Source organism: Salmo salar, chromosome ssa06 (genome assembly GCF_905237065.1).
Source record: "Salmo salar chromosome ssa06, Ssal_v3.1, whole genome shotgun sequence".
Taxonomy (NCBI): domain Eukaryota; kingdom Metazoa; phylum Chordata; class Actinopteri; order Salmoniformes; family Salmonidae; genus Salmo; species Salmo salar.
Window position 1 is genome coordinate 83,735,295 of NC_059447.1, and position 13,966 is coordinate 83,749,260.

General features: G+C 45.5%; 1 protein-coding gene across 1 annotated transcript in view; it reads right to left on the reverse strand.

Annotated features, from left to right (window-relative positions):
- The window catches only part of LOC106608239 (neurexin-3b), a 607,554-nt gene that overhangs the window by 10,302 nt on the left and 583,286 nt on the right, over window positions 1-13,966 (reverse strand). The window contains 1 exon segment of the mRNA XM_045721094.1: window positions 9,214-9,292. Coding sequence (XP_045577050.1) covers window positions 9,214-9,292 — 79 coding nt within the window.

Sequence of the window (13,966 nt, forward strand, 5' to 3'; positions counted from 1 at the left end):
TTGGCAAACTCCAAGCGGGCTATCATGTGCCTTTTACTGAGGAGTGGCTTCCGTCTGGCCACTCTATCTTAAAGGCCTGATTGGTGGAGTGCTGCAAAGATGGTTGTCCTTCTGGAAGGTTCTCCCTCCTCCAGAGACGAACTCTGGAGCTCTGTCAGAGTGACCATCGGGTTCTTGGGCACCTCCCTGACCAAGGCTCTTCGCCCCCGATTGCTCAGTTGGTCATACAGCCAGCTCTAGGAAGAGTCTTGGTGGTTCCAAACTTGTTCCATTTAATCATGATGGAGGCCAATGTGTTCTTGGGGATCTTTAATGCAGAAATGTTTAGGTACCCTTCCCCAGATCTGTGCCTCGACACAATCCTCTCAGAGCTCTACGGACAATTCCTTCGACCTCATGGCTTGGTTTTTGCTTTGACATTTTCGCTTTGTCGTTATGGGATATTGTGTGTAGATTGCTGAGAATTTTTTTTATGTAAAACATTTTAGAATGAGCCTGTAACTTCATTAACAAAATGTGGAAAAAGTCAAGAGGTCTGATTACTTTCCGAAGGCACTGTATAGTATATCTGGGATGTTTTTCTGTCAGGTGTCCTGTCCCTTTACAGGAGAGTGTGGCTGATGGGTCTTAATCCGTCGTCATGAGGCTGGCTGGGTGCTCTCCTGCATTTTAAATTGGCATCCTCCAGCCAGCCACGGCTTCGTAACGCAGCCCAGCGAGTCCCCTGTCTGACGGTCAATTTGTCGAATGGCCATTAAGCTCCCCCTCCCGCTCCATTGACTTGTGTCAGCTGAATAACCTTTAAACTGATCTAGGGCCTGCATTGACTTGACAGTCGGCCCGATGGGGCCTAACAATGCCAGAGCCAGCCAACCAAGGCCCGACGCAACACCGCTAGTTGAGAGAGAGAGAGAGAGAGGGAGTCATTGATCTACCCCTCTCATAGTTCACACTGGTTTCATCACCCCTGTTTTCCCTCCCGCCTCGTGTTAAAGAGACATGCAGAATTAGGTTAGGTCTCCATTAGATTACCGGGCCTATTCATCAGTCGTTAATCTAAATGCTCATGTAGTTACATTTCATGAGGTTTTATTGCATATGGTTTGTCTTGCGCTGCTAGATGGCTGTCTTATGTCCTCGTTTTATGGAGGCGCTGTTAGACTGACACTGTTGTGAAGTAAACTATATACCTGTCGCTCTGCTCCTTTTGTTCTTTGGAAAATAACGTACAATGTTGCTAATGTTGCACTGGATAAGACTGTCAGCTGAGTGACTAAAATGTAAATGCAAAATGCAATGATTCACTAAGACAAGCCAAGGCAGAATTAGTTCCCTAACCAAAGTGACTGATAACCTGCAGAATAATGACGAGGTTTCACAAGACACTTGAACAGCATGTGGATGTCGTGGTTGATCAATCAATTTGTCAAGTGACTTACATCTGACAGCGCTGTAGCGGTCTAAATGGATTATGGTTGATAAGGAAGTTAGTTAGGGGAAATGTGCTTAATTATGTTATCATCTACTCATTGAATTGGTACAATGCACAACTGTGGTTCTTGAAATGGAGTCAGCTGCAGGTGTAGAATGTTCTTGACAATGTTTCTTATTTGCCTTCTTGTGGAACTCTCTCAGGATCAGAGGGTAGGTTCAGGTTTAGACAGTTTTCAAACATAGACAAAACAATCACAGAGAAACAGTAAGAACAGACACAACAGGTTGGCAGACGTACACAGACAGACAGACATGAAAACACTACAGACACGGTAACCAACACGACAAGAAGCAGGAGGGGGAGCAGTGGCGGGGTAACCATCACTGCTGCCCCAGGCAGGGCGAGGCACGGTTAGCCTGAGAGCAGAGTTGTAGGTGGAGGTAGAAGCACACAAAATGGCCGCCAATCAAATCCCAGCATGCATTAGCAAGAAGGAGGAGGAGTCACTGAGGTAGTTACAGGAAGTTAGTCTTCTAGTCTACTGTATAGACATGCCACAAATGCCTTCTACTGGCAGCAACATATATAGAATAGAAAAACAGATATACTTTGCGGCAATAAAATAATTTTTATGCCATCTGCATTCAAAACCGACATGTATATGCAGAAAGGCTGAGAGAAAGAAGGCGGGGTTGGGGTGGGGTTGGGGTAGGTGGGGGAGGGCGGGGAGTCATTCTTTCAGACACAACTTTCTTGAGACAGAATGGGGTTGCCTGCACAAGGCCCAAAAAAAGTATGATGGCAAGAAAATATTTTGTTGCCTTTCATTTCCTGTGTTGTAAATGGAAAATAGTGTATGTTTCAGAATCAGCCTTTAATAATGGCACAGAAAACATCAACAAGAAGATGAGTAGGAGTACTGTTGTTTCACTTTCAACCACCAAGATATCATGCGGCACAAGATGAGGCAAAGGGGAGGGATCAGCTCTATCCTGGTAAATGGACGGATGAGTAGAACAAAATCAACCAAAAAAATCAATATGTCCGGACAACTCAAATCATATGCAAAAGAACAGTAAGTCAGAAAGGGTACAGAAGAGGAGAGATGTCCAGAATGCACTTCACTATGGAAAATAAAAAGATTCAAACATAAAAGAAACAAAACAAATAAAAACAATGTCATGCAACTGTTCATAAAACCTGAAGCAGGGGGGCAGAATGAGGGTATGAATGTCTGTGTCAACATAGTGAGATGCATGTATGACTGACTGTATATGACTAAATGTAGTTTATTGTTACCCCTACAGTAGGCCTCCATGAGGGGGTACCAAGTTCAGAATATACTGTACTTACTTACTCAAACTTTTGCTTCTGAGAATACTTGGGATTTAAGTTATGGAAGTGAAACTTTTAAATTGTTCAAGCTGTCCGCCATGTCCATTTAATTTCAGCTGTCCTTAGGTAATCAAAGTCATTACAACTTCATGCATTGAGATAACATAAAGCTATCATATGCATTGAGATAACATAAAGCTATCATATGCATTGAGATAACATGAAGCTATCATATGCATTGAGATAACATAAAGCTATCATATGCATTGAGATAACATAAAGCTATCATATGCATTGAGATAACATAAAGCTATCATATGCACTGAGATAACATAAAGCTATCATATGCACTGAGATAACATAAAGCTATCATATTCACTGAGATAACATAAAGCTATCATATGCACTGAGATAACATAAAGCTATCATATGCATTGAGATAAAATAAAGCTTTCATATGCATTGAGATAACATAAAGCTATCATATGCACTGAGATAACATAAAGCTATCATATGCACTGAGATAACATAAAGCTATCATATGCACTGAGATAACATAAAGCTATCATATTCACTGAGATAACATAAAGCTATCATATGCACTGAGATAACATAAAGCTATCATATGCATTGAGATAAAATAAAGCTTTCATATGCATTGAGATAGCTTTATGTTATCATATGCATTGAGATAACATAAAGCTATCATATGCATTGAGATAAAATAAAGCTTTCATATGCATTGAGATAGCTTTATGTTATCATATGCATTGAGATAAAATAAAGCTTTATGTTCATATGCATTGAGATAGCTTTATGTTATCATATGCATTGAGATAGCTTTATGTTATCATATGCATTGCTTTACCATGACAATCTAAAGGGCCACATAAAAAAAACACATTCCTACTCAAAACCTTAACCACAATGCCTTTAGCCCACGATATGACATAAGGTCACAAAGGTCTAGAGATTATAAACTGTAGAATTACTACCTTATCCACTGTACACATATTCAGAAACCTCTTTCAATACGGAAATATATAAATTAATAATTAAATTAAATATATAATTAACTAAGCCGAATTGATGATTCATTATCTCCTACCAGGGATAACAGAATCGGCTAATACATAGTTTTCAGTTGGTCTTAATGAAAACTGATTTACAATGTGCTGAGAAAAAAAGTGGACATATGTTTTGATAATTAGCCCAGGCATATTTAGGCAGATTAGCTTGGAATTAATTAGTGTTCTATGATGGCATTTGGAAGGACAGCCCACTAATACATTTTTTTAGATCACTAGAGAATGACATCCACATGAGGGGAGAGAGGGGGAGAGAATGACGTCCACAGGAGGGGAGGGAGGGGGAGAGAATGACGTCCACAGGAGGGGAGGGAGGGGGAGAGAATGACGTCACAGGAGGGGAAGGAGGGGGAGAGAATGACAACCACAGGAGGGGAGAGAGGGGGAGAGAATGACTTCCACAGGAGGGGAGAGAGGGGGAGAGAATGACTTCCACAGGAGGTGAGAGAGGGGGAGAATGACTTCCACAGGAGGGCAAAGAGGGGGAGAATGACTTCCACAGGAGGGCAAAGAGGGGGAGAATGACTTCCACAGGAAGGGAAAGAGGGGGAGAATGACTTCCACAGGAGGTGAGAGAGGGGGAGAATGACTTCCACAGGAGGGGAGAGAGAGGGGGAGATTGAACTCCACAGGAGGGGAGAGAGAGGGGGAGAATGACTTCCACAGGATGGTAGAGAGGGATGAGAATGACTTCCACAGGTGCAGAGAGAGGGGAGCATGACTACAACAGGAGGGGGTGAAATTACTTCCACAGGAGGGGAGAGAGGGGGAGAGAATGACTTCCACAAGAGAGGAGAGAGGGGGAGAATGACTTCCACTGGAGGGGAGAGAGGGGGAGAATGACTTCCACAGGAGGAGAGAGAGGGGGAGAATGACTTCCACAAGAGAGGAGAGAGGGGGAGAATGACTTCCACTGGAGGGGAGAGAGGGGGAGAATGACTTCCACAGGAGGAGAGAGAGGGGGAGAATGACTTCCACAAGAGAGGAGAGAGAGGGGGAGAATGACTTCCACAGGAGGGGGAGAGAGGGGGAGAATGACTTCCACAGGAGGAGAGAGAGGGGGAGAATGACTTCCACGAGAGGGGAGAGAGAGTGGGAGAATGACTTCCACAGAAGGATAGAGAGGGGGGAGAATGACTTCCACTGGATGGTAGAGAGAGGGGGAGAATGACTTCCACAGGAGGAGAGAGAGGGGGAGAATGACTTCCACTGGATGGTAGAGAGAGGGGGAGAATGACTTCCACGAGAGGGGAGAGAGAGTGGGAGAATGACTTCCACAGAAGGATAGAGAGGGGGAGAATGACTTCCACTGGATGGTAGAGAGAGGGGGAGAATGACTTCCACTGGATGGTAGAGAGAGGGGGAGAATGACTTCCACGAGAGCGGAGAGAGAGGGGGAGAATGACTTCCACAAGAGCGGAGAGAGAGGGGGAGAGTGACTTCCACAGGAGGAGAGAGAGGGGGAGAATGACTTCCACAGGAGGAGAGAGAGGGGGAGAATGACTTCCACTGGATGGTAGAGAGAGGGGGAGAATGACTTCCACAAGAGGAGAGAGAGGGGGAGAATGACTTCCACAGGATGGTAGAGAGGAGGATAATGACTTCCACAGGAGGGAAAGAGGGGGAGAATGACTTCCACAAGAGGGAAAGAGGGGGAGAATGACTTCCACAAGAGGTGAGAAAGGGGAAGAATGACTTCCACGGGATGGTAGAGAGGAGGAGAATGACTTCCACAGGTTGGTAGAGAGGAGGAGAATGACTTCCACGGGATGGTAGAGAGGAGGAGAATGACTTCCACAGGTTGGTAGAGAGGAGGATAATGACTTCCACAGGATGGTAGAGAGGAGGAGAATGACTTCCACAGGTTGGTAGAGAGGAGGAGAATGACTTACACAGGTTGGTAGAGAGGAGGAGAATGACTTCCACAGGTTGGTAGAGAGGAGAATGACTTCCACAGGTTGGTAGAGAGGAGGAGAATGACTTACACATGATGGTTGAGAGGAGGAGAATGAATTCCACAGGAGGGGAAGAGAGGGGGAGGATGACTTCCATAGGAGGACAGAGGGGGGAGAATGACTTCAACAAGAGGGGACAAAGAGGGAGAATGACTTCCACAGGAGGTGAGAGAGGGGAGAATGACTTCCACAAGAGGAGAGAGAGGGGGAGAATAACTTACACAGGAGGGAAAGGAAGGGAGAGAGAATGACTTCCACAGGAGGGGAGAAAGGGGAAGAATGACTTCCACGGGATGGTAGAGAGGAGGAGAATGACTTCCACAGGTTGGTAGAGAGGAGGATAATGACTTCCACAGGTTGGTAGAGAGGAGGAGAATGACTTCCACAGGACGGTAGAGAGGGAGAATGACTTCCACAAGAGGAGAGAGAGGGGGAGAATGACTTCCACAGGACGGTAGAGGGGGAGAATGACTTCCACGGGATGGGAGAGAAGGGGAGAAGGACTTCCACAGGTTGGTAGAGAGGAGGATAATGACTTCCACAGGATGGTAGAGAGGAGGAGAATGACTTCCACAGGTTGGTAGAGAGGAGGAGAATGACTTCCACAGGTTGGTAGAGAGGAGGAGAATGACTTCCACAGGTTGGTAGAGAGGAGGAGAATGACTTCCACATGTTGGTAGAGAGGAGGAGAAGGAATTCCACAGGAGGGGAAGAGAGGGGGAGGATGACTTTCATAGGAGGACAGAGGGGGGAGAATGACTTCAACAAGAGGGGACAAAGAGGGAGAATGACTTCCACAGGTTGGTAGAGAGGAGAATGACTTCCACAGGTTGGTAGAGAGGAGGAGAATGACTTACACATGATGGTTGAGAGGAGGAGAATGAATTCCACAGGAGGGGAAGAGAGGGGGAGGATGACTTCCATAGGAGGACAGAGGGGGGAGAATGACTTCAACAAGAGGGGACAAAGAGGGAGAATGACTTCCACAGGAGGTGAGAGAGGGGAGAATGACTTCCACAAGAGGAGAGAGAGGGGGAGAATAACTTACACAGGAGGGAAAGGAAGGGAGAGAGAATGACTTCCACAGGAGGGGAGAAAGGGGGAGATTGAATTCCACAGGAGGGGAGAGAGGGAGAGAATGACTTCCACAGGATGATAGAGAGGGATGAGAATGACTTCCACAGGAGGGGCGAAAGGGGGAGAATGACATCCACAGGAGGGGAGAGAGGGGGAGAGAATGACTTCCACAAGAGGGGAGAGAGAGGGGGAGAATGACTTCCACTGGATGGTAGAGAGGGGGAGAATGACTTCCACAAGAGGGGAGAGAGAGGGGGAGAATGACTTCCACTGGATGGTAGAGAGGGGAAGAATGACTTCCACAAGAGGGGAGAGAGAGAGGGGGAGAATGACTTCCACTGGATGGTAGAGAGGGGAAGAATGACTTCCACGAGAGGGGAGAAAGAGGGGGAGAATGACTTCCACAAGAGAGGGGAGAGAGGTAGAGAATGACTTCCACAGGAGAGGAGAGAGAGGTGGAGAATGACTTCCACAGGAGAGGAGAGAAAGGTGGAGAATGACTTCCACAGGAGGAGAGAGAGGTGGAGAATGACTTCCACAGGATGGTAGAGAGGGGGAGAATGACTTCCACGAGAGGGGAGAGAGAGGGGGAGAATGACTTCCACAAGAGGGGACAGAGAGGGAGAATGACTTCTACAAGATATGAGAGGAGGGGGAGATTGACTTCCACAAGAGGTGAGAGAGGGGGAGAATGACTTCCACAGGAGGGGGAGAGAGGGGGAGAATGACTTCCACAAGAGGTGAGAGAGGTGGAGAGAGTGGGAGAATTACTTCTACAGGAGGGGAGAGAGGGGTTGAATGAATTCCACAGGGGGGAGAGAGAGGGAGAGAATGACTTCCACAAGAGGTGAGAGAGGGGGAGAATGACTTCCACGGGATGGTAGAGAGGGGAAGAATGACTTCCACAGGAGGGGGAGAGAGAGGGAAAATGACTTCCACAGGAGGGGAGAGGGGGAGAATGACTTCCACAGGGATTCAGGAGAGGAGAGAGCGAGAGAGGCCCGTCACACAATAGTCATAGAATTTGAATATTCAATAGTCCGCCGGAACATTGACCAACCACAGAACGGTGATTTGAATGGGGATGTCTGTCCTGGGTAGTTTATGTCTATTGAACCAGGCAATATTTGTTAGTACTTATTCATTCTCAGGACTAGTAGGAGTGTATCAGACAGTATTTGTTAGTACTTATTCATTCTCAGGACTAATAGGAGTGTATCTGGATATATTATCCTCATGACAGACAATATGATTGGCTGAGCTCTGTTGGGGACATGACAGACAGCTTATCATTAATATTAACATGCAGCAAACCGCTCCTAAACCCAAGTTGTCTCAAAACAAGTGATATGTTTCCATTTAAAATCTACTTCCTGCTCAGCTCTGGAATTATGCGTTATCATTATTATTAGTATTATTTCACACTACTGAGAGTGATAACTCACTTCAACCTGGTGACAACTATGTGTGGTGTAGCAGGAGAGAGAGAAAAAGATGCACACAGAAATTGGAGGATATCTGTTGTCTATTAGAGTGTTTCAGGTAAGGCAAGCCTCCAACGTATAAGGAAACAAAAGGAACAAACAGGAGAAAGAGAGAAGAGAGAGGGGGAGGACTGGGTCTGTTGTAGTTAGTCTGCTACATATCACAGTATCTATGCTGAAAGCATTTTGTTCCTTAAAAAATAATCTCAAAATGTATCCTCTGTCGAGAAGAAGCACACACACGCACAGCAAGAAACATGTCAACCATGTAAAACAGGACAGATACATTTTGAAGCATCAGTGTGAACATGGAGCTTGATACTAATTTGGTACTTTTTGATTGAAAGTTTGCTCTCCTTTGAATGCTGAGAGAAAAAAAAATGTATTAACGCTTTTAACCATGTTAACGACCAGAGGCCCCACAGCTAAGTGTAATTTGTATCAGAGACTATAATCGAACTGTATTACAGACTATAACACTATAACATATGTGGTTGTGTAGAACTATGAATACATTTACTCAGAGTTTGGACCATAAATATAACTTTAAAACTTCAAAAGTGACTTTTCTACAGAGGGCCTGCTAAGGATTTACATTTATCAACTTCAAAGTGCGTGGAGCTCTTTCAACTTTCCACATAAAGCGGAAACCCTCAGACACTCACTACTGTATCTCATGGTGCTTATAGGAAGTATTCTGAAGTTACACTTTAGGCTTCCATGGGACCTGATGCTTAGAGGAGAACAATCCTCTTTTTTGGTTTTGGTTGCAAATCAATCAAAGGAATAAAAATAGACTGGTAGGTCAGAGCAAGCACAACTCGACACACCCATCCCACCTGCGTGTCCGGAATCACACTCCTCCAGATCCTCGTCATCGCTGGAACACTCCGCCGACGATACTATGTCATCTGTCGTCTGCCGGGGAGACACCGGGATAGATCGAGAAGAGACAGCAGAGAACATGGTGAGAGGCTGCACATCACAGACATTGTGGCAGACAGTGGACCCATACAGTCACCTAAGTTAAATATATCTGTATGGAGATTGACCCTACCAGAAGAGAACCTAGAGAGGCAACAGAGCACATCCAGTCTCCTACAACCATCCCACTCCAGCCTGTACTAGATACCTAGCCAGCCTGTACTAAATACCTAGCCAGCCTGTACTAAATACCTAGCCAGCCTGTACTAAATACCTAGCCAGACTATACTAGATACCTAGCCAGACTATACTAAATACCTAGCCAGCCTGTACTAAATACCTAGCCAGCCTGTACTAAATACCTAGCCAGACTATACTAGACACCTAGCCAGACTATACTAGATACCTAGCCAGCCTGTACTAAATACCTAGCCAGCCTGTACTAAATACCTAGCCAGGCTGTACTAGATACCTAGCCAGACTATACTAGATACCTAGCCAGCCTGTACTAGATACCTAGCCAGACTATACTAGATACCTAGCCAGCCTATACTAAATACCTAGCCAGCCTGTACTAGATACCTAGCCAGCCTGTACTAAATACCTATCCAGCCTGTACTAGATACCTAGCCAGACTATACTAGATACCTAGCCAGACTGTACTAAATACCTAGCCAGCCTGTACTAGATACCTAGCCAGCCTGTACTAAATACCTAGCCAGCCTGTACTAAATACCTAGCCAGCCTCTACTAAATACCTAGCCAGACTATACTAGATACCTAGCCAGACTGTACTAAATACCTAGCCAGCCTGTACTAGATACCTAGCCAGCCTGTACTAAATACCTAGCCAGCCTGTACTAAATACCTAGCCAGCCTGTACTAAATACCTAGCCAGCCTGTACTAGATACCTAGCCAGCCTGTACTAAATACCTAGCCAGCCTGTACTAAATACCTAGCCAGCCTGTACTAAATACCTAGCCAGCCTATACTAGATACCTAGCCAGACTATACTAGATACCTAGCCAGCCTGTACTAGATACCTAGACAGCCTATACTAAATACCTAGACAGCCTGTACTAAATAAATAGACAGCCTGTACTAAATACCTAGACAGCCTGTAGTAGATACCTAGACAGCCTATACTAAATACCTAGACAGCCTGTACTAAATAACTAGAAAGCCTGTACTAAATAACTAGACAGCCTGTACTAAATACATAGACAGCCTGCACTAAATACCTAGACAGCCTGTACTAGATATCTATCCAGCCTATACTAGATACCTAGACAGCCTTTACTAGATATCTATCCAGCCTATACTAGATACCTAGCCAGCCTATATTTGATACCTATCCAGCCTATACTAGATATCAAGACAGCCTATACTAGATATCAAGACAGCCTATACTAGATATCAAGACAGCCTATACTAGATATCTATCCAGCCTATACTAGATACCTAGCCAGCCTATACTAGATATCAAGACAGCCTATACTAGATGTCTAGCCAGCCTGTACTAAATATCTAGCCAACCTGTACTGAAATGTTCTTTCAGAGTATTCCGTCAGAGATTCCTACCATATATCACCTCAAGTCAAACCTCTCATTGTGTTTATCATTCTTCACTCTATGTACTCTCTTCTTCCCAGCTACAGATAATTGTTTTCCTTATAGCTTTCCTCTCATGCCTCCTATTATTTAGATCCTGCTTTTCCTCCTCTCCTCTCCTCTCCTCTCCTCTCCTCTCCTCTCCTCTCCTCTCCTCTCCTCTCCTCTCCTCTCCTCTCCTCTCCTCTCCTCTCCTCTCCTCTCCTCTCCTCTCCTCTCCTCTCCTCTCCTCTCCTCTCCTCTACAGTCAATGGCCTCTAAGGAAGCACCCAGAGCTAGAGATCAGCCTTGCCCCACTCAAATGCTGTGATGTGTGCACCAGAGGAGGAATGGGGGACGATGGGTGTCCCAAATGGCAACCTATTCCCTATACAGTGCATTGGTCAAAAGCACTCTGGTCAAAAGCAATGCACTGTATAGGGAATATGGTGCCATTTGGGACGTGGAAGCCAGCCTTCAGTATCCCACAATTCTGATTTATCCCATCGCCTCACCACCTCTCTCACCCCCTCGCCTTACCCCCTCGCCTCACCCCCTCTCTCGGGCCCGACTCGGGGAGGACATAGGGGTCGTATTTCAGCGTGTTGTGGCATTGAGTGGAGCGCTTGGTGCTTAGCGAGCGTCGACTGAGAGACGTTTATTAGAAGGGACCAGCAGGGCGATAAAATAAGAGTTGTCACAGAGCAGGGTTATGATATCAGAGGGCTTATTGAGTTTGCAGAGCTGGACCACCACACTGTTACACTCTAAATATAATATAATTGACAGACTAATGAAATGCCGCGGCTGGTGCCTCCACCACCTCCACAACATCCATCTCCACTGCTGATAAGATGAACACACACACGGACTCCACGGTTACGGAGTCCATTTATTATAAATATATTCAGAGAAGGAGCGAGAGAGAGAGAGAGAGAGAGAGAGAGAGAGAGAGAGAGAGAGAGAGAGAGAGAGAGAGAGAGAGAGAGAGCAAGAGAGAGAAAGAGGGTGATGCGGTGCGTTTGTGATTGTGTGGGTGAGGGGGGGGGGGGCTGAGAGGGAACAGATAAGCAACGGAGAAAGAAGATAAGGGAAACTCACTAAACTGAATTGGTGTAAAATTTTGCCCTCGGTAAATATGATATTATTCATTGAAGTCACATTATGTGTGTAAAAAGACTGGTTATTACTGAGACAAAATATTGCTGGTTATTTGGATGGCAGGTTGCAGAAAAGGACTCAGAGAGAAAATAAGAAAACTAGCCCAGACATCAAAGGCTGTTACACCAATCTCAGCCTCTCCCCTCACATCTCAGCTTTACTATCAACACATATCTTATCACCTCATACTACTGGTACCCTGGATATATTGTTTCAGCTTTCAGCCTGATACTTTCTAAACAAGACACATTATAAACCTGACACATTCTGAACCAGACACATTCTAAACCAGACACATTCTAAACCAGACACATTCTAAACCAGACACATTCTAAACCAGACACATTCTAAACCAGACACATTCTAAACCAGACACATTCTAAACCAGACACATTCCAAACCAGACACATTCCAAACCAGACACATTCTAAACCAGACACATTCTAAACCAGACACATTCTAAACCAGACACATTCGGTACCAGACCCATTCGATACCAGACACATTCTAAACCTGACAAAATCTGAACCAGACACATTCTGAACCAGACATATTCTAAACCAGACATATTCTAAACCAGACCCATTCTAAACCAGACACATTCTGAACCAGACACATTCTGAACCAGACACATTCTAAACCAGACCAATTCGGTACCAGACCCATTCGGTACCAGACCCATTCTAAACCTGACAAATTCTGAACCAGACACATTCTAAACCAGACACATTCTGAACCAGCCACATTCTAAACCAGACACATCTAAGTTTATTGTTTTCAGCTTCAGGTGAATCATTCGTATGCCTTTACCCATCTACTTTAATGTAGAGCAGGGTTTCACAACATTCTCCTCAGGTGCCACCAGACGTTTCACATATTTGTTATAGCCCTGAACAGGCACAACTGAATCCATTAGTCTACTAATCATCAACCCCTTGACTAATTGAATCAGGTACCAGTTAGGGCTAAAACAAAAAGGTCAAACGTGTGATGTTCCCTGATTAGAGTGGATTAGGAAGTACTGATGTAGAGCCCATGTCTGGCCCACTGTGCACAGGGAACATGTTCGAAGCCTCTCTGCCTGAGGGGGTACCTGCAGCTCTCACCTGTTCTCCAATAAGTCTTAAAGTATAGAACGCATGTCTCTGTGGCTAGGAGAAAACCCCGCTACAGTCTCATTACAGAAGGAAGGCATGTCTTTCTCAGACACTAACCCACCATGGCAGAAGGAACACGTTTGACTCAGAGACTAACCCACCATTGGAGAAGGAACACATTTGACTCAGACACTAACCCACCATGGCAGAAGGAACACGTTTGACTCAGAGACTAACCCACCATGGCAGAAGGAACACGTTTGACTCAGAGACTAACCCACCATGGCAGAAGGAACACGTTTGACTCAGAGACTAACCCACCATGGCAGAAGGAACACGTTTGACTCAGAGACTAACCCACCATGGCAGAAGGAACACGTTTGACTCAGAGACTAACCCACCATGGCAGAAGGAACACGTTTGACTCAGAGACTAACCCACCATGGCAGAAGGAACACGTTTGACTCAGAGACTAACCCACCATGGCAGAAGGAACACGTTTGACTCAGAGTCTAACCCACCATGGCAGAAGGAACACGTTTGACTCAGACACTAACCCACCATGGCAGAAGGAACACGTTTGACTCAGAGACTAACCCACCATGGCAGAAGGAACACGTTTGACTCAGAGTCTAACCCACCATGGCAGAAGGAACACGTTTGACTCAGACACTAACCCACCATGGCAGAAGGAACACGTTTGACTCAGAGTCTAACCCACCATGGCAGAAGGAACACGTTTGACTCAGAGACTAACCCACCATGGCAGAAGGAACACGTTTGACTCAGAGACTAACCCACCATGGCAGAAGGAACACG